Source organism: Trematomus bernacchii, unplaced genomic scaffold (assembly GCF_902827165.1).
Source record: "Trematomus bernacchii unplaced genomic scaffold, fTreBer1.1, whole genome shotgun sequence".
In the NCBI taxonomy this organism is placed as follows: domain Eukaryota; kingdom Metazoa; phylum Chordata; class Actinopteri; order Perciformes; family Nototheniidae; genus Trematomus; species Trematomus bernacchii.
Window position 1 is genome coordinate 6,137,907 of NW_022987821.1, and position 25,534 is coordinate 6,163,440.

The 25,534-nt window shown below is 41.9% G+C and overlaps 1 protein-coding gene across 9 annotated transcripts in view; it reads left to right on the top strand.

Annotated features, from left to right (window-relative positions):
* atp11a (ATPase phospholipid transporting 11A) overlaps positions 1–25,534 on the top strand; it is a 44,998-nt gene that overhangs the window by 14,398 nt on the left and 5,066 nt on the right. Inside the window, exons 2-31 of one of the 9 annotated variants that reach the window (XM_034151082.1) lie at positions 1,873–1,995; positions 2,400–2,489; positions 2,964–3,044; positions 3,136–3,243; positions 3,563–3,691; positions 3,926–4,029; positions 4,118–4,165; positions 4,418–4,482; positions 4,713–4,794; positions 4,884–5,034; positions 5,121–5,318; positions 5,396–5,509; positions 5,592–5,651; positions 5,733–5,899; positions 6,078–6,149; positions 6,312–6,385; positions 6,493–6,596; positions 7,377–7,558; positions 7,880–8,131; positions 8,337–8,514; positions 8,625–8,727; positions 8,808–8,953; positions 9,036–9,095; positions 9,181–9,308; positions 10,182–10,317; positions 11,767–11,832; positions 12,388–12,491; positions 12,909–13,074; positions 14,113–14,216; positions 15,129–15,297. In XM_034151082.1, the coding sequence (XP_034006973.1) occupies positions 1,873–1,995; positions 2,400–2,489; positions 2,964–3,044; positions 3,136–3,243; positions 3,563–3,691; positions 3,926–4,029; positions 4,118–4,165; positions 4,418–4,482; positions 4,713–4,794; positions 4,884–5,034; positions 5,121–5,318; positions 5,396–5,509; positions 5,592–5,651; positions 5,733–5,899; positions 6,078–6,149; positions 6,312–6,385; positions 6,493–6,596; positions 7,377–7,558; positions 7,880–8,131; positions 8,337–8,514; positions 8,625–8,727; positions 8,808–8,953; positions 9,036–9,095; positions 9,181–9,308; positions 10,182–10,317; positions 11,767–11,832; positions 12,388–12,491; positions 12,909–13,074; positions 14,113–14,202 (3,381 nt within the window). In that variant the 3' untranslated portion in view covers positions 14,203–14,216; positions 15,129–15,297. Of the gene's footprint in view, positions 1–1,872; positions 1,996–2,399; positions 2,490–2,963; positions 3,045–3,135; positions 3,244–3,562; positions 3,692–3,925; positions 4,030–4,117; positions 4,166–4,417; positions 4,483–4,712; positions 4,795–4,883; positions 5,035–5,120; positions 5,319–5,395; positions 5,510–5,591; positions 5,652–5,732; positions 5,900–6,077; positions 6,150–6,311; positions 6,386–6,492; positions 6,597–7,376; positions 7,559–7,879; positions 8,132–8,336; positions 8,515–8,624; positions 8,728–8,807; positions 8,954–9,035; positions 9,096–9,180; positions 9,309–10,181; positions 10,318–11,766; positions 11,833–12,387; positions 12,492–12,908; positions 13,075–13,714; positions 18,390–25,534 lie in introns of those variants that run through there. The other 8 variants (XM_034151083.1, XM_034151084.1, XR_004557618.1 and 5 more) reach the window with 8 other exon arrangements.

Here is a 25,534-nt window from a genome sequence, read left to right on the forward strand (position 1 = left end):
TGATTGCATCATTGTCAGCCAATCATACACCTGTAGGACAAACAGATTATTAAAATAGTTGAATATTAATGAAATAATGAACAACTGATCTGTTCATCTCTGCAGCTCTTTTTCAGATACAACCCATTATTATCATCTCCATAATGCAAAGTGTATTTATGCTCCTCTGGGCTTCCTGTATATGCATGGCTCTCTTCCATAATGCAGTCGACTAACAGGAAGTGTGTTGTTCAAAAAAAGAAACCGTGTTAGGTGAAGCAGACGGAGCAGGCAGGTGGGAGAAAAGCAGGAACAGTGTGTGGGCGAGAGTTGGAGAGCTCTCCATGCTCTCTGGTTTTCATCAGATCTCTGTCACTATCCTCCCTGATATGATAGATGTAATGCAGGATGAGTGTTAATGCATGCTGGACTCAGAAGGTGAAGAACAGGGCGTAGAGAGAGGGACACGGAGAGGATTTACTGTACGTCTTGAAGATATCAATTTGTATTTGCACGCCAATTTTTCCCTTGCTCTCACTTTTGCTATATTTCCACAATTTGCTCTCCTTATAAATAGTTTGAGGTCACAGGATATAAATAGATCTCCACTTCAAACAAGGTAATCTTAGAGCTGTGTGCGTGCGTGCGTGCGTGCGTGCGTGCGTGCGTGCGTGCGTGCGTGTGACAGACAGACAGACAGACAGTGTAGAAAGTGGGCCATGCTGCCTCTTGACACCCAATATCATCCACCAGCCACAGATTACTGTCAGCTCTTGTGAGTGTGAGTGTGAGTGTGTGTGTGTGTGTGTGTGTGTGTGTGTGTGTGTGTGTGTGTGTGTGTGTGTGTGTGTGTGTGTGTGTGTGTGTGTGTGTGTGTGTGTGTGTGTGTGTGTGTGTGTGTGTGTGTGTGTGTGTGTGTGTGGTGTGTGTGTGTGTGTGTGTGTGTGTGTGTGTGTGTGTGTGTGTGTGTGTGTGTGTGTGTGTGTGTGTGTGTGTGTGTGTGTGTGTGTGTGTCTCGCCTCTGGTTCTGCAGATCTATATGATCAGGTGCTAAAAGATGGCCGCTGCATACTATGGCAAGAAAGCCCTCTGGACGAGATTCAATCTGGTGTTCAACTGAAGCTGTTCTCATTTCTAAAAATCACAACTACAAATGAGAAATCTTGCAAAAAATGCATTTCAAAGCCCCTCTCTCACAGGAGTGAGTTATCAAGATAAAACGGAATATATGTGAACCAAAAGAGATCCACTACTAGATCCGCTGTGTGTGTGTGTGTGTTTCCAGTGCGTGTCCAGTCCTGCCTGAAATACTTTATTCTCAAAGCTCTTACTTGAGTATTTGAGTATACCACACCTATAACTAAGAATGGCCTTTTTTTATCAGTAAAAACTAATACAAATACTGATTGCATCTTTAATATTGCAGCGATTAAAACAGCAGCAGGACAATAAGAGGCTAAACAAAGACATGTCAAAAAAGAAGAAGCTTTCAGATGTCTTAGTAGTGTGTGTGTGTGTGTGTGTGTGTGTGTGTGTGTGTGTGTCTGTGTGTGTGTATGTATACATGCAAGTGTGTGTGTGTGTGAACATGTGTGTTATCTGCATTCCAGTCTGAGTCACATGCAGGTCTGTGTATCCGTGGTAACAAAAGCTCTCATTCATGGGGGAGAAATTACTCATTCATTCTGACTCTGTAAACGTATGAAACAGTGTGTCACGCCGTAGTCAGTGTGTGTGTGTAGGATTATCACACATTCATTCATTCTGAAAACTCAAAAACTTGTGAGTACTTCATCACACACACACACACACACACACACACACACACACACACACACACACACACACACACACACACACTCACACACTTGTCCCCCCCTCTTTATTTTGCAGTGTGTTGGTGAGGAGAACTGGGTCGACAGCAGGACGATTTACATCGGCCACAAGGAGCCTCCTCCAGGAACAGAGGCCTTTATACAGCAAAGATTCCCCGACAACAGAATAGTTTCCTCCAAGGTCAGCATACACACACACACACACTCATACACACACACACTCACACACACTCACACACTCACACTCACACTCACACACACTCACACACAGGGATCACAACACACTGAAATAGCAGACAGTGCATATAAAAAGACAGGAAAGGAAACGACAAGCTTGTGTTATTGTGTGAGTGAGTTATTCCTGTAGTAATAGAACATACTGTAGCAGAGTGGGTATTATATTTTGAGGAGGTTAATAAGACTCTCTATTTATTAAATAAAATATGTTTAGCCATCCAAGCCAGTTGTTTATTGATATTGTCTAGTGTTTACAATGTTTTTTTAATGGCTGTTGTTTATGATAGTTTATATATGTTTAGTGTTCTGATTTTAAATGTGTTTTATGTATATTATTATTTCTTCCAGTACACATTTTGGAACTTCGTCCCAAAGAATATGTTCGAGCAGTTCAGGAGAGTCGCCAACTTCTACTTTCTCATCATATTTCTGGTTCAGGTAAAAGCTTTTACTATAATACTTACTGCTTTAGTTTTTACACTAAATAAAGAAAATAAGCACAAAAAAACATAACAAGATAAAGATGGACATTAAGCTCATCAAGGGCGACTGTGGCTGCGAGGGAGTGCGGTCGTCTTTCAACCAGAAGGTTGTGGGTTCGATCCCAGCCCAAGTCGATGTATCCTTGGGCAAGATACTTAACCCTGAGTTGCTCCCGATGGCATGGCCAACGGTGTCTGAATGTGTATGAATGTTAGGTCCTAGAGTAACTTACACTGCTCTGTATGAATGGGTGAATGACATGTAGTATGTAAAGCGCTTTGAGGGGTCTTAAAGACTGGATAAAGCGCTATATAAGTACAGTCCATTTACCATCAATATGTTTGTACTTCATATTAAAGTACATCTTTGTAAATTACTTTTTTGAGCTATGTGTGACTTCTGCCCTAAATTCCCTCTGTGTCACTTCAGCTGATAATCGACACTCCCACCAGCCCCATCACCAGCGGGCTGCCGCTCTTCTTCGTCATCACCGTCACCTCCATAAAGCAGGTGAGACCCAAACCTTAACGACTTTTGATTTAATTCGATATTGACGTTAAACCCCTTTACACCCTGCTATCTCTGTGTCTCTCTGTTTCAGGGTTACGAGGACTGGTTGAGACACAAAGCAGACAACTCCGTCAACCAGTGTCCCGTCCACGTGGTGCAGCACGGGAAGGTGGTCCGCAAACAAAGTCGCAAACTCAGGGTGAGTGTGAGATAAATCTCTTACACCCTGCACACTATAACATCAACAAAGCCTTCTTGCTACTGTTGAGCAACTCAGCTTTTAAAGTAGTGTATGTTGTGTATTTGAAGAGTGAAACTGCCACTAAAATAACAGATACAGCGGAAAAGGAACCACGTGAAAGAAGTAATGTTTGCTTAAAGTAAAGCAGAAAGTTAGCTTGTAAGGCTAACTGCATTAGTACAAACTGCATTAGTATAAACTAATTGCAGGCTTGAAGACACTGCATCTACTGTAGGAGTTTCAGGTTTCTAAATCAAAATGTGTGTGTGTCTCTTAGGTTGGAGATGTCGTCTTCATGAAAGAAAATGAGACGTTTCCCTGCGACCTCATCCTTCTTTCCACGTCTCGAGATGACGGCACCTGCTTCGTTACGACAGCCAGTCTGGACGGAGAGAGCAGCCACAAGGTGTGTACAGGATGTGTGTGTTAAAGGGAACGTTAGGATGTTGGGAAATGAGTTTGAATGAGGTAATAATCCAAAGTCAGTGTACATCCTACAAAGGAGTTACTGCAGCGAAGCTACCTTGCCTTCACACAGTCCTTATTTACTACAGTATATTCAAGTCAACGCTGTTAGTTTTTTGTTGCAAATGTCTTAATATGTCTCTTTTTATCCACCTATCGATTCTCTCGTCTCTAGACTCTCTATGCAGTTCAGGACACCAAAGCTTACAACACAGAGAAGGAGGTGGACTCCATCCAGGCGACGATTGAATGTGAACAACCGCAGCCGGACCTGTACAAGTCAGTACAACACGCACACACACACAACTGTAAATACCCTGTCTCGAAATAAATACATAAATGTTTATATTGTGTCCTTCCTACACAGATTTGTGGGCCGAATCAACATCTACATGGACAACGAGCCGGTTGCCAGGTAACCCAAAGTTTATTTTCTATGAATGAGTATCTTATCTACCTTAGATACCTTTTTTTACAGTATGATAAACAAGTTTAATTACTTTTCCATTTGTTTGGAAAAATTATTGATATTTTGGATTGTTTAACAGGGGCTTAGTTTTCAAATAAGGATTTTGTTATTAGGTGACATACATGTACTGTAAAAGAGGCAACTTTTCCAAATGAAGGGTGAGAACACCTCGTGAAATAAGTTGCTTTCTGTCCACAGGCCGTTAGGAGCAGAGAACCTGCTGCTGCGAGGTGCCACGCTGAAGAACACTGAGTATATTTATGGTAATATCACCTGAAATACGCTTTTTTTTAATCAAATGAACTGGATTTTTCTCTCCGTTTTCTTCAGTTGATATTTACGGAGTCTGCATTTTTGGTCTCATGTGGTTGTGTGTATTGTATAAGGTTGCCTGTATCCCTCTAAAAGATAGTAGAACAGCCTTAACTTATTTTAATAGATTTTTCCGTCAAGAAACGTTGATGTTCACTATTCCCCTCGGCCTCCTTTTTAGCGGTTGCCATCTACACTGGTATGGAAACCAAGATGGCTCTAAACTACCAGTCCAAGACTCAGAAACGCTCTGCGGTTGAAAAGTAATCTCTCTCTCTCTTTTAACTTTCAGATACATATTATTGTGTCCATATATCCAGATATAAATCGTGTTTCGCTGTCCCCCCTTCAGGTCGATGAATGCCTACCTGGTGGTGTACCTGTGCATCCTCATCAGCAAGGCGCTCATCAACACGCTGCTGAAATACGTCTGGCAGGCCGACTCCAACAGAGACGAGCCGTGGTACAACAACCGGACCGACACTGAGAGACAGAGGCACATCGTGAGTCTAAACACCCTCCCTCAACCTGGAGTCAAAATGTCTTCATCCGCCCTTACCTTCTCATTTTCCCTCCTCCTCTTCCTCAGGTGGTCAGGGCGTTCACAGACTTCCTGGCGTTCATGGTTCTGTTCAACTACATCATTCCCGTCTCCATGTACGTCACGGTGGAGATGCAGAAGTTCCTCGGCTCCTACTTCATCATGTGGGACGACGACATGTTCGACGAGGAACTCGGGGAGAGAGCTGTCGTCAACACGTCGGACCTGAACGAGGAGCTGGGACAGGTAGCTTGAGACGTTGTTAAATCAAACGTTTATATTGTGTACAGAGAAGTCACACATATATTCTGCTTCGTCACCAGGTGGAGTATGTGTTTACGGACAAGACAGGGACTCTAACAGAAAACAACATGGAGTTCATCGAGTGCTGTGTGGACGGACACATTTACGTTGCTGATGCCATCTGTAACGGACAGGTAACTGATGGACGTTTGTTTATCTTTTCCTAACCTGGGAAAACACGAGACATATATGAGATATTTAAATTTGTGTTGTTAGGTGATGCCTGGTGCTACTAGTATGGACATGATAGACTCATCACCAGGTCCCGGAGCCAGGGTGAGCATCGCTTCAGTTTGAGTGTATTTGTGTGTATATATATTTTTGTGTGCATTGTGTTAACACTGTGTTATTTGACAGGACCACGAGGAGCTGTTTTTCCGGGCGCTGTGTCTGTGCCACACGGTGCAGGTGAAGGAGGAGGAGACGGTGGACGGGATCAAACACGGCATCCATCAGGGCAAGTCCACCTCCTTCTACATCTCCTCTTCTCCGGACGAGGTGGCGCTGGTGGAGGGCATGAAGAGGTGGAACACACACACACACACAAACAACGCCAGTCTTAATCAGAATATTTGAGCCATTTTTACACACATTAGCATTAAGATGCATTCAATTTGTCCATGTTTTTTTCCAGTCAATTTGTTTTTTTCCACTCAATTTGTCCTTTTATTTCCAATAATGTTGTTTTGCTCTGTGCTGCAGGCTTGGCTTCACCTACCTGAGACTCAAAGACGGTCACATGGAGATCTTGAACAGGGAGGATGAGATTGAGAGGTGAGTGTGTCCCTTCAAAACAATGTAGTTATATGTAGCTATATAAATAAACATTGATTGATTGATTGATTGATTGAATATGGTAACTATACATATATTCTATCAACATTTTAGGTAAATATAACTATAGGATTTTTAATGATGACTGTTTTTTCTTTTCAGGTTTGAGCTGCTGGAGGTTTTGACATTCGACTCAGTCAGACGGAGGATGAGCGTCATTGTCAGATCCAGTACTGGTAATACACCTCAGACTTAAAATGCATCCATACATTAACATTTATATGTCTGTTTTATTTTCTTACACTCTTCCCCCTCTTCTTTTTATCTGTGTGTGTGTGTGCAGGTGAGCTCTTTTTGTTCTGTAAAGGTGCCGACTCGTCCATCTTCCCCAGGGTTATCTCAGGCAAGGTGGAGGAGGTCAGAGCGCGAGTGGAGCACAACGCAGTGGTGAGAATCACACACACACACACACACACACACACACACACACACACACACACACACACACACACACACACACACACACACCCCCCACACACACACACTACAGTATACTTTAGATTCAGCAGTAACAGAAAGTATTTTTCTCTCGCGACATTATTCCCATGATTCACCCTGTGAGAGTTTTTAAGGATGTGTCACTTCAGTCATTTTCTCTCACTTGTACAACACGACCACAGTGGTTTCCATTGATACCACAGGAAGTCTATCAGTGGATCATGGCCAACTTCCATCCAGTAACAACAGTAATTCTGTATTTATGCATTTAAAACCCACTGTGGCTTTTATAGACCGAACATGCCAGCTGTTAGACTTTGCATGTGATTACCATGTATTTTATAATCTCACCCTAAAACACTTAAATTAATCAATGACATGAGACAGTGAACAAAAAGCCATAAAGCCACAATATCTGTGTTATTATAATATATTATTCTCTTTATTCAACCTTAATTCTATGTTATATAATGCAACTAAATGAAGTGAATTGAGCCTGTAGTGGAAACCATGTAGGTCAGTGAGCCCTTTGCATCATAGATTAATGGTTTATTGGTGAGGATCAAGTAATAAGAGCAGTATCTGCCCACACACTCACATCCAGAGCAACTGAAGCACATATCTCAGGCTAAAATAACCATGTTTTCTATGGGATATGCAAGAATAAGCTCATGAGAATAACTGTATTTCTCTTTTTGTAACCCTGTCTGAATGTCACCTCTCCTGCAGGAGGGTCTGAGGACACTTTGTGTTGCGTATCGGCCTCTGAGTCCAGAGCAGTACACGGAGGTCTGCCACATGCTGAACGGGGCCAAGTTGGCTCTTCACGACCGAGACAAACGCCTGGCCGAGGCGTACGACGCAATCGAGAAAGACCTGATCCTGCTGGGGGCCACTGCTGTGGAGGACAGGTGCAGGATCTCTTTAAGAATTCACTGTTCATTATATATATAAATGTTCTCTGTTATTAACATCTTGTTACACTGAAGCACTTACTCTTTATTCTGTGAGTGTGACAAGTGCTGCTCCACTTCTGAGTGAGAGTATCTGAGTTCACCCCTCCGATAGCACACTCGGTACTAAAGCAATTACAGTGAAGGCTTAAGAGGGATTGTTAACCCCGAGGGCATTGCAAGTCAACTCGTCCTGTGTCTAACACTGTGTGTCTCTTTTGTTGCCTGGTGTTAAACTCACTCTCTTTTTCTGCCTTTCCCTACTTCCCTTCACTAAAGGCTCCAGGAAAAGGCGGCGGACACCATTGAGTCTCTGCACAAGGCGGGCATGAAGGTGTGGGTGCTGACGGGCGATAAGATGGAGACGGCGGCTGCAACCTGCTACGCCAGCAAACTGTTTCACCGCAACACCCAGATCCTGGAGCTGACCACCAAACGCACCGAGGAGCAGAGTCTGCACGACGTGCTGTTCGACCTGAGCAGGACCGTCCTGAGGCAGCACGGGGGCATGGCCCGGGACTCCTTCTCTGGGTGGGTATCTGTGTGTGTGTGTAGTTGTTAGTATGTGTGTGTCCGCTTTTCCATATCAACGCAGACTTAGAGAATGGATCTATTTATCTGTATCTCATTTGCCTCTCAGGGCTTCCGTTTTATATTTAACAATTTAACTATCAAAAATGTGTGTGTTACTGTGTCCCCACTATGCACGTATTTGACCGGTGTTGTGTTTGTCCAGTTTATCAGGTGACTGCACTGACTTTGGTCTGATCATCGATGGAGCCACCCTCTCTGCGGTGATGAGGCCGGCCCAGGAGGACTCCAACTCAGGGAACTACAAAGAGATCTTCCTAGAAATCTGCCGCAACTGCAGCGCCGTGCTCTGCTGTCGGATGGCACCTCTGCAGAAAGCACAGGTACAAAACTCTGAGGACTTGATATGGATCTATATTGAAATATAAGTCCACATCTGTGAAGCTGCTGTAAGGAGTTAAAGGTATCATATAATTGTTTCTTGTTTTTCTAGATTGTGAAGCTGATCAAAGCCTCTGAAGAGCATCCAATCACGCTGGCCATTGGAGACGGAGCTAATGATGTCAGCATGATCCTCGAGGCCCATGTTGGCATCGGTTAGTCACAGTTTTTCCATCCTGCACTATTTAAACCAACAAAATCACCTCATATTAACACATTATATCTGCCTCTTCAGGGATCATGGGTAAGGAGGGTCGTCAGGCGGTGAGGAACAGCGACTACGCCATCCCAAAGTTCAAACACCTCAAGAAGATGCTGCTCGTCCACGGACATTATTACTACATCCGCATATCAGAGCTGGTGCAATACTTCTTCTACAAGGTAGTCTGACAGGAAGAATATGAGACCAACACAAATTACATATGTTATCACAACTAACCTTTACTTTCTGCCTTCTTCCCAGAATGTCTGTTTCATTTTCCCTCAGTTCCTCTATCAGTTCTTCTGTGGCTTCTCACAACAGGTAGGCACACAAAAATCAAACAAACATCATAAATAAAATACAAGTATATCTCCAAAGCTAACATGTTCTCTGCCTGTCTCCCCAGCCGCTCTTTGACACAGCCTACTTGACTCTGTACAACATCAGCTTCACCTCGCTGCCCATCCTGCTCTACAGCCTCATCGAGCAGCACATCAACGTGGACATCCTGAAGAAGGACCCCTCGCTATACAGGTACAACTCCCCCATCCCTTCATATCCTGAGAACTGCAAGCACACAAGTCAGACAGATTTGTTTTAGAAGTCATTTCAAGCTTGGTGGTTGGATGAATAAATCAAATGTACATTGAAGGGTCTTTAAATATGGTCTTCAGTGATTGTAATGTCATTTTAAATGTCTGTTTTGATACAGCCTTGTTGATGTTGCAAATGGAGCTGCTTAACTTATCCTAATTGGGAAATGCAAGAGTTTTCTTCACAAACTATACCATATAAAACATTTTAAATGTCAAAATGTATCCTTAACGTTTGAATAGCTTTTACTATTTTATACTGTTTCTGTATCTTCTCTTAGCGTCGTCCCTCAAAGAATAAATAAAGTACGGATTTTTGCCTCATGATCAAAGAAACACATGACTACATTTCAGATATTCTCAGTTATAAAACCCTGCAATGCATTGTTTATTTACAAAATAACATCTGAAGATTAAGTAATTTCCGAAGCAAAACGGTACACTAACTCAATTTGCCTCTAAATTTGCAGGCATAAACATTTTCTATTGATTTAACATCCATGCAAAGGAGACGTTCACATCAGGCCACGTTAACTCGGTTTGATTGGCTTCAGTTCAGTCAGAGCTCAAAGAGAGAACTCAAGGTTTCACATGACTACGAAAACTCGTCCTTTTCTCCTCTTATGAAATCACACAGGTTGTTTATTACCGAATGTTTATATGGCGCCGATATCCATGATGTATTCAAAATGATTACCAAATCAAATTAGAAAGATCTCATTACAGCCATTTCTGGTAGCTAATGTAGAATAGATCAATAAATGCAGTCGCTCACATAAGACGTCATTTAATCTGTTTCATATCATCTTCACAGAGACATTGCTAAGAACTCTCTGCTGCGGTGGCCCATCTTCATTTACTGGACTCTCCTGGGTGTGTACGACGCCATCGTGATGTTCTTCGGTGCTTACTTCCTGTTTGACAACACCACCTTCACCAGCAACGGACAGGTAACATCCACGTGTCATTTAGGGTGCGTTTTTTCAAAGTAAAAGCATCAACAAGCTGCTAAATGACGAAATTTAATCAAGTCATATATAAATAGATATCTTTGCAACAATGTTTTTTTTAATCTTGTTGGATGTTTCATTTATCAAATATTATGCTGCATACTTCAATATAAGATATGTAGTTTTCCTATTCGTCACTTTGCAGGCTCATACATTTGTCTTTTTGGGTGGTTTTACGTTTATTAATACACATAAACCAAGGATATTTTACTTATAAATCTCAGCTTAATCTCACCCATGTCCAATTTGTTTTAACTGTAGACTTCATTGAAATAAGGAATTGCTTTAATGGTAGACCTGTACCAGTAACACATGGTCTTACTTGTAGGTAAGTCAATAATAGTAAGATAAGAGGACGTCCACGATCTCCCGCTCACATCAAAGATACGACAGCATGGCGGGTCTCCACCATCTTCCTCTGTGTTTCTCTATTTGTTTCTTCAAGCAGCTCCCAGAATCCTTTGGGTCTGCCTTGAATTGCTTGACTTCACTTTAATTTATGAATTATTTTATTCTTCTCCAGCCACAAAACTGTTGTTTATTTTTATTATGATTTGTCTTCTTCTGGCCTTCTTCCTCTTCTTCTTTTTCTCTCCTCTTACCTTTCTGTTGCTTTTTCTTTTTGCTTCTCTTCTTCCTCCTCCTCCCAGCTAATGACAACCAACACACAGATGGTAAGCCTGTCCCTGTCTCTCTGTCATCCCCCCCGACTTTCAGTTCTTCAGTCTCGTCACACAGCCTGATACCAAAACACCCATCGTCCATTCATCTCATGTTTAGTGCTTGCTGTAGTCACATCTCCTCTAGGCTTCTGTGTAGTGTGTGTAGGTGTTAATGTAGCGTAACCTTTACATTCAGTGTGCATTATGTGTGACGACAAGTTAAAATCAGGGGATACATGAATATTAACTGCCCTCTTTCTTCCATTACATGACATTTAGTGATCCTCCTAATGTAATTCCCCCTCAGCTGATGGAGCTCCTTTCAGAGCAGGAGAGCATTGTCACATTCGCGGTTTCTCTCCGAGCCATCAGGACTATTTATATACTTCCATAAGTAAAGAGGCTTCCTTGCTTCATTTTGTCTTTGTCCACACGTAGCATATTTAAAATGTTTTCCTATCAGGTTGACATCTCTTCTTCTGGTTATATTTCTCATCTTTCCCCTCCATCAGTCATCAGACGATCTACCATCTGTATGATTGAGTGATTCATTATTGGATTTTTGCACTTGAGTTTATCCTTGTGTACCATGCAGTATTAACACCAGGCCTGTAGAGCGACCTCAAATAACATGAGTGCATTCCAACATCATTTTATTTCACAAAAAACTAAGTATTTTTCATTTCAAATGCGTCACTAACGGCATGTGTTGTCACCTTTTCTGCAGATGTTTGGAAACTGGACGTTTGGGACGCTGGTCTTCACTGTGCTGGTCTTCACTGTTACATTCAAGGTACACACACACACACACACACACACACACACACACACACACACACACACACACACACACACACACACACACACACACACACACATACCATGTATACATCACTTCAGGGGACATTACATTGACTTACATGCATTTCCTGGAGACTTATCCTAACCTTAACCATAACCAACACATGCCTAACCCTTAACCTTAACCTTACCCTAAACCTAACCAAGTCTTCATCCTAAAATTAATGATTCCCCTCATGGGGACCTCCATTTTGTTCCCATAAGGGAGGTGAGTCCCCACACGTGACTGTGTAAACAGATTTAGGTCCCCACAAGTATAGTAAGACTAGGCCACACACACACACACACGCACACGCACACGCACACGCACACGCACACACACACACACACACACACACACACACACACACACACACACACACACACACACACACACACACACACACACACACACACTCACAGAAGCAGCCAGGCCGGATTAGCCTCCTGGTTTCATTAGAGTGAGCTTCGGCCTGACAGCTCGATGTCTCCCTCTCCTCTCCTGCAGTTGGCTCTGGATACTCATTACTGGACGTGGATCAACCATTTTGTCATCTGGGGCTCGCTGGTCTTCTTTGTGGTCTTCTCTCTGCTGTGGGGAGGAATCATCTGGTAGGCTTTGAACTTATATATTTGTATTAATATCATTTAAACTTTTAAGAAATGTTATGTATGTTTACAGAAGAAGATGATAGAGGAAGAGAGATTTAGGATAGGAGATGTCATCACTATATTTGTACAGATTCCCCTAAATAAATACATCTACATACAATTCATGAATGTTTCTAAAGGGAATAAGGCATAAGATGTTTTGGAGTGCATGTCCTATGTTGCTAAATGCATGATTTGTTTGTAAAAGCCTGAAACCTCAAAAGATAATTAAATAACTATTTATTTTATTTGTGGTGCCTCCTTTCCTCTCCTCTCTTGTATTTTCTCATCTCTTCTCCTTTCTTGTTTCCTCTCCTCTCCTCTCTTGTTTCCTCTCCTCCTCTCCTCTCCTCTCTTGTTTCATCTCCTCTCCTGCAGGCCATTCCTGAACTACCAGAGGATGTACTATGTGTTCATGCAGATGTTGTCCAGCGGTCCGGCCTGGCTCAGTATAATCCTCCTGATAACGGCCAGCCTGCTGCCAGATGTGTTGAAGAAGGTGATCTGCCGGGCGCTGTGGCCGACCACCACCGAACGCATACAGGTGGGTGCATGCACACGGATGAGTGTGCATTTACTGCTGTGTACAAAGAAGGACCCCCTCCTTCTTTGAGTCTAAAACCAGCTTTATAGATTAATAAGGCCTCCTCTGAGAAGTGTGTGTAATGTCTAACTGATGACTCAGCAGATGTATGCTGGCTTTGGCTACGTCCCTACTCTGTTTGATGTAAGTCTGTGTGTGTGTGTGTGTGTGTGTGTGTGTGTGTGTGTGTGTGTGTGTGTGTGTGTGTGTGTGTGTGTGTGTGTGTGTGTGTGTGTGTGTGTGTGTGTGTGTGTGTGTGTGTGTGTGTGTGTGTGTGTGTGTGTGTGTGTGTGTGTGTGTGTGTGTGTGTGTGTGTGTTGTGTGTGTGTGTGTGTGTGTGTGTGTGTGTGTGTGTGTGTGTGTGTGTGTGTGTGTGTGTGTGTGTGTGTGTGTGTGTGTGTGTGTGCGTGCGTGTGCGTGTGCGTGTGTCTCGTTCGTTTTAAACAACCTTCTCTATATTACGTCCTACACGTCTTCTCCCTTAACAAACTTTATAACGGTTAATTCTCTGTAGATAATTGATCATGTGACTGATTTCCAGAGCTTTAACTCTTCCCCTCTCCCTCTTACCTCCTTGTTCCTCCTCCTCTTCACCCCGTAGCAGACTAAGCGTCGCTGCCTTGCCTCTGAGCCCTCCACCATCTTCATGCTGTCTCAGACTTCCAGCAGAATCAGTTTCTAACCCTAGGTGACCCTCAGCCTTTCCTCCTGTCGCTAACTTGTGTCAAACCCTCTTTCTCTTGTATCCTGTTCCTTTTCTCCCTGCCACTGTTTCTGCATGAAGTCACTTGTCTGTCAGTCTGATTGCATGCCTGGATAACCTGTAGTGTAAATGCACCTTATAGTCTATTTGCAAGCACAAATAGGTCCAGGGTTCACAAGGCTGGCAACTAGACCATTATGTCATTGTTTTCGTCGTACAGTGTTTCACATGACTGTTTTAATGTGTGTACATGTCAGATCCTTAATGTCTTTGAATGGTTGTGTGCGTGTCCACAGCGTTTGAGGGGTATTACAGTGTCACAGAGGACCCTGACCTACCACAGCTCAGACTCCTTACTAGATGGAATAGCGCTCACAGAAGCCTAGAGCGCTGCAGCACGGTAACACAGAGTGTGTAATGGTAGGAGTTGGTAATGGTGGGTGAAGCTAACATCCTGCAGTGATGGGGTTCACTCTGCTGTGGTGTGGTGTCACAGATTTGTGCGTTTTACCTGACTAACACAGGGGTATATTGTGTGTGTGTGTGTGTGTGTGAGGTTCTCAGGTATTGTATAAAACCTTTGCATCCTGTTGGGTCTTCACATGGAGCTCTGGCGCTCTCTAGTGACACTTTTTTATCCTTGCACATTCATGCATGTTTATTATAAGTTATGTTTCCATTTGCATGTGTTTTTTATGGTGTTTATATATATACATTTACATATTCTTGTACTTCATTTGCCGGGGTTGCATGGCGTGTGTAAACAGCATGCACAGGATGTTATTGTCACAGCTGGCCGATTAGATTAAAGCCAATGCAATACTTTATTTATTGAATTATGTAAATAATTGAATTGTATTCTGACTCAGTTTCCAGGATCAGGTTACTGATAGATGAAAGAGTCGTGTGTGTTTTTGTTGTTGCTGTAGATAAAAAGCCCTGCAGCCATTATCTCCTTCTTAGATCAAGCTTATTATCTTTCCTCCAAAATATCTGTGGTTTTGGCTTTTTTGAGATTATGAGACACCCATACAAATAATAGCAAGTGATGTTGCAAATATGACAACAACAGAATGCTACTGTTCTTCATCAGTATTTAATGTAAGAGCATGACAAAGTTGGATACTATATCACCTAAGATATAAAGATAATAATTCATTTAAACTCAGGTATTTGAATCAATGACAAACTAGAAGTGCTCAAATGCATTTGGCCAGCTGGGATAACAATGTCTCCTCCTTTTAGCACATGTATCCGTCTCTGTTTTTAACTTCTCTCTGCTTCCTCTTCCTCCCTCTTTACTCTCCCACAGAGCGCTGACAAACTCTACGAGGGCCACCTGTCAGAGTTCACCCCCCTGGCGTCTCTCCACGCTCCGTCCAAGGCAGGCGGCCACCGGCGAGGCTCGGGCAACCAGGGGAACCCTCGAAGGTCTGAACCCTTTAGAAAGAAAACCATGTTCACACGCTGGCAGAAACAGCCAGACTACAGCACCTTCACCCCTCTACTCCGATTCGCCGATGGCCACTCGAAGCACGCCTACAACGGGGGGGCGGGGCCAGAGACCTCAGTCTAATTTATTTGCGTCTCACTATTCTTATTCTCTCATATCAGATACAATTGCATCTATTTGTGGAACTGAACAAAGGAGTAGTTTAATAAATCGGTCCACTGGAGTTACCCAAAAGTAACTATAACTTATTTATGTGACTGGAGTCAAATACCTGGCTGTGATGCTAACCGCAGGTATCTGTAGTCCATCTGTAAGGGATTACAATGAAAGTGACCTTCACAAATGCTCAGCCAAGTATGCAGCAAAGCATTATGGGACGGCCCCTAAAGGACTCGCTTGCCGCCACATTTTGCAAAGGGCTCAGCGTATCGATGTCACACACACACACATTCTTACGTCACTGGAAATATGTGCACTGGCCCTTTAAGTCTGCCTGCCTTTGCTAGCTGGCAGCTGGAGTGTACTTTGTTTAAAGGATTTATATGACTTTTTTTTAAATAATTGTGATTGTGCTGCTGCTGCTGCTGCTGCTGAAGCCGGCTTAAGCTTTCTCTGACCAAACCTTTTCTTTTTCTTCACTCCCACCATCTCTGCCTCTTTTCAGGACTAACTGGTGTTGCCTGTGTGCAAACATGTTATCCCGAAACACTCCCTAGGACTCTCTACAACATTGTAAGAAAGAGTGTAGTGGAGCGGTAAAGCCCAAGTGTTGGATATATGGATCCGAGTGTGTCTTATTTTTCTAATTCATCCTTATTTTTGGAAATAAGACCTACTTTAGCTGCACATCTAACACTTGAGCTTTCACCTGTAGGTAGACTAGATTCATTTGTGGATCAGGTGTGTGTGTACTGATAGCTAGCAGTGTTTTAGTGTGTGTTGCATTCATCTCTGCAGAATCCCCTATTGTCTTATTGTCTTTAAAGCACTTTACCTGGAGACCTTCTTCATGTACGTATTATGCTATGAACAGAGACTGATCTAAGTTGTTCTAATGGCTAAGAAAATAGTAGAAATGGCTATACTGTATGTTAGCTTCCCCCGCTGCTTTAAATGCCTTAATGTCACTTTGTAAATCCCACATGACCTTTTACCAAAGAAACAAAGACGATATCCTTTAGAAGCACATTTGGGGTCCATGTCAGTAGTCAAGATTTGAGAGCTATTTAACTTGTGTTAAAGCACCTTTTAAAAAGGATCAAATGTGCGTGTCCTTGTTGAGATAATCACAACACGAAAAAAGGATTTGATCAAGTGCCCTAAATTACTTGATGCCTTAAATTGAAATGCAGTTTTTCTGAGATTCGCTGATTTGCCAGGCAGCCATTTGTTGATAGCAGACGCTTAGCATAAAGCCTGGAAACAACTCTGTTTAAAGTGAGACATCAGACCCATTCATTAAGTATTTTCAGCATCAAATAGCTCAGTGTTGATGCTCCTAAAGGCCTTATGATGGTGTTAAAGTCTAATATCCATCTTAAAAAAGGCCTTTTCAGATCTGTCTCACACTTTCCTGCTTCAACATGTATCCCCTCTTTTTGTAGCTGTCTCTCTTCCAGTCTTTCTCATTCTCCCTGAGGTGAAGTGACGCTGAAGTGGAAGTTTTCCTACCTCTGTGAGCGCCGCCTCCACCCGTCTGATCATCATCATCCTCTCCACCATCCGTCCATGCATCTATCAATGTGAGACAGTGTAGAAATCATGCTTTCTTTATTGGGATAATACGAACCAAAGCCTTGTCGCTGCTCGAGATACCTTTTAGCTGCTTAACTGTAGGTGCCTTGTGGTAGTTTCTCTGTCTCTGCTGAACTGTCTTAGCTGGCATTAAGGTTCATTTAGGATTCATAACAAGCCATCAGGCGTACAAAATCACCGCTGATGATAGGTGTGTGGATGCATGACTGCGAGAATGGGAAAAAAAGGTGAATGTAAGCACAGATTTACACAGGTTACACTGTCCAATAAGATTTATTCAGAACAAACGCAGCACTGAAATAACACAAGAGATACACGGTGAATGTTCAGTACTTCTTGCACCAAAATATCTGTTTTTTATGGTTTTTATTCCAAATGTTTTATACATATCCAGGAGGGCACCTGTCTCTGAGAGGTTCTTTTTGTTGTTTTCTATTATGTGTAATGTTTAAAATTCCCCTGTACCTCGTTAAAAGTGGTGGTCACACACTGGAAATATATTAATGTTACAAACTGGGATTTGGTCGACATGTTTCCTTTCAATTTAGCCTCTCTGAGTACTACAAAAATCGATATTTATGTAAAACGGTAAATCAAATGGGTTATTTCACAGTGAGATTATTTGATAAATGTGACCTAATTTGCATATTTAATAATCACTTTAACCAAATACAAAAGCACACACGTAATCTTCCCAAGAGATAGTCAGGTACTTCCTGTATCTCCAATAGTTGTGAAAAACTGTTGAATCCAAATGAATAAATTAATGAATTACAAAACTATACCCACATTTACTTAAATGCATTTTGTATATATGTTAGAGATTATGTTTTTTTACATCCTGAGTACAGTATTTGATGCGTGTCCTATTTATTTATTAGGAATTGGAACAACCAAACAACACTGGAGATGTATGTATGCTTTCAAAAAGAGATTTGTGTGTTGTTAGCTCAGATACACCCGCACTGAATCGATCTGATGATTGACACTTTGCTGTAGAAAAAAAGCCGTGGATTTAATGTACAAATCGCTCTTGTCCCAACTCTTTCAACTAGACCTGAACTGACAGCCTTCGAACAGAATGTTATTTCCTCTTTTACGATGTATTATAGTGTTATATTTCTCATAACCATCAATATCTATAAAGCACTGTATGCTCAGATACAGTATATATAATATTCATGTAGTTATGTTAATTGATGTACAGTTTTGGGGTCTTTTTATATACAGTTTTTAACAGAGTCATATCAAGATTTACTTGTGGATTTTTTGCCAACCTTTCTGTAGCTTTCAACGGCAATCAACTGTACATTTGCTTGGAAATAAAAGCCAGAAGTGGAAGAATAAAAACCTGAAATAATGTGATTTCTTTTCCCTTCTGCACTTCATGCATCAGCCACAAGGATGCAGTAGAGTATTTCAAATGTATTGCACCTTTCTGAGGCCTTTTAAAATAAATACAAAAAGCAGTTTTGGGATTGAATGTGTTCTCTAAAGTGGCTCCAGGGCTGCTGTCTGCGCCATCTGAGGACGTCAACAAGATTATGATGGAGGTTTCTGGATCGATTGGATTTTCTTCATCCTTTTCACTTCTCGTCTGCGCTGATCTCCTCGTCTTCTCCTCCTCGCTGGCAGCCATGAGACCTGAAAGTGTGTCTGACAAGGATGGAGAAATATCTAGGGCAACACTGTCAGGGGTGAAATCTGGGAAAGCAGAAGAAATATGTTTAAAAGTGACCTATTTTACCTCCCAAACCTGTTTTCTGTAGCTTAATTGCAATGACTCATTGAACCATTTTTCAAAGCAAGAGCAGAACGACCTGAGTCTTAATGTTTTACCTGCTGTTTCATCAAATGCCACTAAAAACTTAGACTATAAATATGCAATGTATTTACCTTTAATTTAACCGTGTTTATGGTGTATTAACTTAGCATAGAATCTAGAGAGGTGGGAGGTGAAATTCAAGGTGTAACCAAGTATTTAACAACCTCTTTTTGTGAAGATATTTGTGAGAGCTGTAACCAAATATGTTAGATGAATTCAAACTCCCAATCATATGAACATACTCAACACATGGAAGACTTTATAAAACCCTATAGGGACAGAAATGGGACTGGCAAACAAATCAAAGACACCAAATACATATCAGTTTATTTTCCATCATGTTCAGACTTATCTAACCCTGCCATAAGCAACAGGTGACTCCTAAAAATACAAGATTCAAAAATAATCCTTTAAAGGCCCAAAATCCTCTTCCGTTGCGAGATGAGGGTGGAAGAAAAAATGAAGGTGCAAAAATCTTTTTTAGGCAATATACGTGATTTCATCTGAGCTGTTTTATTATATAATGGCATTGCACTCCTGACAATTTAAAGAAGCAAAGGGAAATGATTTGTGTATTTAATCTCATTACCAATCAAATCTCACCTGCAATCGTGGTGACACCTGTAGTAACAACAGTGTGTGTGTGTGTGTTTCTGCACATGTCTGTGCCCAGCAGTAGGTCTTACACTCAGACTATAGGCTTAAATCATTAGACCTAAGACCTACACACACACACACACACACACACACACACACACACACACACACACACACTCACACTCACACTCACACTGTACTTGTCTGTAATGTCAGCGTGTGTCTCTTTTCACAGCATTAAACGGAGGGAGGTGATGGAGGCGTCCACACGTGAAATCTACGAATTAGCTGTGAAATTGCTGTTATTTGCCACCAATTGTTTATGACTCAGTTCACATTGTTGTTCTTGTTTTTGTGAGCTTGTCTTTTGTCCGTACAAAGGACTTTCTCATTATCATGGTCCGGCTTTTAAAGGGTGATGTTTCTAGGGTGGATGCACAGGTAGTTCTGACTGAATTTGATAGTGTTTAGTGACACAATCTTGTAAAAATGTAAGATATATTTGAATATGCTATGTTTTAGAGCCAATATATCGGCCTTGTCTTCTTCTCTCCACCTCTATCTTCTCTAAATGAGGGAAATTGTGCAGAAACTTTACTCCATCTGCCCTCCAGCACTCTTCTTTGTCACTGTCATCATTGTCTTGACACACAATAGAATCAAATTCAACACAATACAAGACAATCTGAGCCTTAAAGACTTCTAGTTAGCTGAAAGCTTAAGGCTCCGTAGGCGTCACCTGGAGTATGAACATTACACTGTGTGCACACACATTGTCTGCCCAAGGCCACAGCTCAATTCTCTATCTAATGTGATGGATCAGATGCTTTACGACTGTAAATACTAGACATATGTAATCTTATGTAACACTGTAGAAATCTAAAGACATATAACAGTATATGCTGTACCATTTAGTTCCCAGAGCTGTGTATTTACGATAATGAAACTAATAATAATAACGCAAACCTTTTTTTGTTATGTAAAAACACTTCTCTGTGTATCCTAGGTTTATTCTTTTACTAGTAGGTTGCTCTAATATAGGGTATTATAACTTATTCTGTATATTTAAAATGCTGTATTCTATCATATGAATTAATATACATTTGATATATATAGGCCTATTTACAGTTAATATGTATTTTATGTTATTGTTAATGTATTTGCAATATCTTGCTGAGTGAAAATGGGTGAAACAGCGCCCCCCTGGTCTTTATATAGTATATGTGGTCAGATAGAGTATTGCAGCCTTAATGACGCGCACCTGAGGAAAGTGTGCCAGGTGTTTCTCATCAGCCCTTGATTAGTTTTAGTAAAAACATCTCAATCAGAAGCGCCTCTGTAAGACCAACACCACACTGCGATCAGCACCGTCTCTGGAAAACAAAGTAAGAAGTACATTACCAAGCCTTTCCCACTCTTTCTATGCTATAAATAACATAACAACGGTATTTAAATGAAACAGCTGTTAGCTTTCAGGTACAGTTAAGTCAGCTGGTGTTCCATTGTCGCTAGGTAACGCTGGAAGCTAACGTGCTAATGCATGCTACCAGCTAACGTGCTAATGCATGCTACCAGCTAACGTGCTAATGACGGTTAAAGAGGAAAAATACTTCTGTAAACAAAACAAATGAATGTTTGTTCTGATATGCGAACAATATATTTTTATTTTAATGATTTAAATCCTGCACAACCCTTTGACTGAGACCACCGAGGACCACCACAGGAGATCTTTCCTACTATGTGCAATATAAATAGCATTATCATCATAACAAACACTTTCTACTTTCTATCATGTGCAATATTAATAACAATGTGCAATATTAACTGAATTTGCCACTTTACATAATTATTATAATTCTTACTTTTATTAGTATACTGCTGTGTTTATTGTATCTTTATAACTCTGGCACAATAATTTCCATAATAATAAAGTCCTATCTTTTATCTGCTCCACACTTTTAAACCTGCACAGCTATTTAACTGTACTCAGTTTCTGACATATTTGTGTAAATATTGTTTTTATTTATTTCTACAATAGTCTTTATAAGAGTTTTTAAGATATATTTTATAACAGTACTATTTGTTGCTCCTTCTTTTTCATACAAACACACCGTATTCTGTGTCTTTGTACGTGCCATTTACACCAAAGAAACTTCCTCAGATTCCTTGGTAATAAAACCCATTCTGCTTCTGATTCTGAAACAACAGGACCATCAGAGAGGAGGAAGACATCAGTGAAGAACTAAATGACGTCAAAGCAGCTGGACATCCCCATGGATAAAGGAGAACCCACTTCTAATGTGAGTCAAATACAATTGTCTTTTTATGACTTAATGTTTGTAATACCTTGTTGTCTTTCTCTCTTGTATGCTCACAACTGTAGAATGTGTATTGTTCTACCTAGATAAACGTGCACAAGTCATGTGTTTGATACGTGCATGGATACTTCTCAGTATTCATGTATCAAAGTATACGCTTTGTAGTACTGTATATAACGTTTTGAAAGTCATGTATCTGTGATATGTGCATTATAATGTAGCTGGTCCCAGTGTGGCCCCGGTGTGGCCCCGGTGTGGCCCCGGTGTGGCCCCGGTGTGGCCCCGGTGTGGCCCCGGTGTGTCCCCGGTGTGTCCCCGGTGTGGTCCCAGTGTGGCCCCAGTGTGGTCCCAGTGTGGCCCCAGTGTGGCCCCAGTGTGGTCCCAGTGTGGTCCCAGTGTGGTCCCAGTGTGGCCCCAGTGTGGCCCCAGTGTGGTCCCAGTGTGGCCCCAGTGTGGTCCCAGTGTGGCCCCAGTGTGGTCCCAGTGTGGCCCCAGTGTGGCCCCAGTGTGGCCCCAGTGTGGTCCCAGTGTGGTCCCAGTGTGGTCCCAGTGTGGCCCCAGTGTGGCCCCAGTGTGGTCCCAGTGTGGTCCCAGTGTGTCCCCAGTGTGGTCCCAGTGTGGCCCCAGTGTGGCCCCAGTGTGGCCCCAGAGCTTTAAAGGGGCCTCAGCCGTCCCTACGCAGAGGTGAGAGGCTGTTTGTTGTTGGTGTCTCAGGCTAAATGTGGGACAGACTGCATCCCACTGCTGACAGTCTCCTCTTACAGAAGTGCAGAAACAAAGTAATCTGATGAATGTGTATCCTCTTCTCTCTGCTGAGTGGAGGCCAAGTGCCTGTGGTAGAGAGCTGACGTTTTCCTGCTGTTCTTCCAAACAGCGCATGTTTTCATAAGCAGTGATTTAGACACTGAATTATATTTTGTTTTTGTTTTTAAACTACCATAGAAACTGTCTCCTCTGACTCTTCCTTTTTCTGATGAAACCTCTACTCATTCATTTCTGCAAATACTAACATTTGCCGAAAATTAGAGCAGAAATGAACACAGATTACAACTTGTGTACTAGTATGCAGTTATCTAGTTTAAATCAAATGCTTTAAAGTTGATGCATCAGTATCACTAATGTTATTCGTGCAGGTCGTAAAGAAGCAAATACTTATCAGCCATGTTACTCTTACTTATTTCCAATTGTCTCTCTTTGTTCATATCCTCCGTAGCCAATGACCTGTGCTGGTTAAAACTGATACAGTTTATACAGTCTTATGCCTGTACACACCTAAGACCTTGGTGATTTGTCGGCAGAGGGTTCAAACAAGTTGTTTCCATTTGCTTGGATAATATTTTCATTCACCAATTAAATCCAGTTGTTGAATTTCACCTGAAGCTCTGCATATCTCTAGAAAACCCAGTTAAGGCAATTTGTGTTGCTGTGTTTCCGCTTCACTGTCATTGAAATGTGTTCAGATGTTTCACCATTTGACAATGAGCCAGAATGCTTCTCCTGTCACCGTGTCTTTTCCTCAATTTCACACAAACTGCAGACAGAGAAAAACATCATTCAGTTTGTGTGAAATGCTTTCCCTGGTGGTTTTTCAAAATGTAAAACAGCATTTAAAAAAATATTTGACAAGAGAGCTGCAGAGACCAAAGAGAAAACACTTGTTGTGATCTTACTTCGTAAAGTGCCCATTGTCTGTATGAAGGAGCTGGTCTTTTTTAAATACCAGACATCATTTTGTCAGGATTTTTGGACACACTGTACCTTTTTCTTTTCTATAATATGCTGTTCTCATGGCCAGGTTGTGAATAAGAGGCAGGGTCCGGTCTAATTAGCGTGTGAAATTCATTCCCTGTCTGCGCTTCTTTCAGCAAGGGGCTTTTTGGTTTTCTATGGGAACGAGGAGGCCGTGTGTGTGTGTGTGTGTGTGTGTGTGTGTGTGTGTGTGTGTGTGTGTGTGTGTGTGTGTGTGTGTGTGTGTGTGTGTGTGTGTGTGTGTGTGTGTGTGTGTGTGTGTGTGTGTGTGTGTGTGTGTGTGTGTGTGTGTGTGTGTGTGTGTGTGTGTGTGTGTGTGTGTGTGTGTGTGTGTGTGTGTGTGTGTGTGTGTGTGTGTGTGTGTGTGTGTGACAGAGGGAGATCCCCTTTCCCCCCAGGGTTATATCATTACATGGATAATTAGGCCAGGTCAACCAGGGAAAGAAGAAAGCAATTCCAATGAATTCAAGAGGAGCTCTGTCTGAATCATACTGGTTTAGAAAAATGTATATTGTGGACACACACACACACACACACACACACCAAATAATTGAAAGGGATGAGTCTCTTTCTGATTGGTCTCTCTCAATGTCACTTTCCAAAATCTCTTCAAAAAGAAAACCTCCCCTTTAGATATGACAAAGAATACAATATATATATATAATAGAGTGTTGAAGTCAAAATATACTGTCCTGTATGTCACTAGATCATAACTGAAAGGGCACTAGAGTTTCAACATTGTCTCCAAACATAAAGTAGTTTCCTGTCAGCATGATGAGTCTTCTGCATGTCCATGTGCAGGCTGGACACTTCATGGCAGCACCAGTGGGTTCAGCTCTCAGGAAACTATATTTAGTGTCCTGAACAGAAAACTCCTGAAGAGCCAGAAGCACCTATTCTGTTCTTCAGGTGGCTCGTCCTTGTGCATCCATTATGTGTATTCATCTGTCTGTTAAGGTATTAATGAACTGATTCATCATTTAGTCTATTAAATGTGAGATGATTGTGAGAGATGCCCATCGAAGGTGAATTCCTCAAATGGCCTGTGTTTACATAAAGGTTGAGGCAAGACATAATCCTTCCCTTTGAGAAGCTGGAACCAACAAAGTTTTTAATTAAAGGTGGGGTAGGTAAGTTTGAGAAACCGGCTCGAGATACACTTTTTGTTATATTCCATGGAATGCTCTTAACATCCCGATAGCAATGAATATCTGAAGTGCTTTGACAAAAAATCCATTAAAAAATGTCATCTGTGGAAGCCGTAGTACTGTAAAAAGTACGACCAATCATCTGAGCCGGCCCGGCTAAAATAACTGGATGGCCTACCTGCCTGTCAGCCTTCCATCTGTGCACAAACTTATCTCGTGCCCTCATTGGTCATGTGCGCGTTCGTGTGTGTTGGAGGAGGGGCTCTGTAAGGAAGTGGCAGATTTTCTCCGGTTGTGTATTTTCAAATTCTAGCGCACTTGAGCTGGTTTCTCCAAAATTACCTACCCCACCTTTAAGATTCCTTGTTTTTATTACATTTGAAAAGTGGCTTTGTTGACTTCTTCTTTGCTAGTTTGCAGCCTTTGTCTTTCTTGTTGCATTGTTATGCTTGTTGGTGTGTTCCTACACTTGCTGTTGATCAGCAGAGTTGTGTTGTTCGGTGCTTCTTAGCATGCATGTATGTGTTTGACATAAAATAAAAGCATATCTCATAAAGTTAGTGCTTTACTCTGTGGATAAACTCTTCTCAGAATAACTTAAAGGTCCCATGTCATGGCCATTTCTACTGATCATAATTCCATTGTTGAGGTCTACTAGAATAGATTTAAATTGTTCAATGTTCCAAACTCACATTGGTTTCTCATACAGCATCTCTGTATAGTATGTGTATTCACTCTCTGTCCTACACGGCTTGTTGGAGCTCCTGCCCCCCCCTCCCTGTGAGCCCAGTGTGTTCTGATTGGTCGGGACGTTGCGAGGCTCGTAGCTGCTCCGAGGTGCGGACAGGTTTCCGGGTCGGCGATACAGCGAGA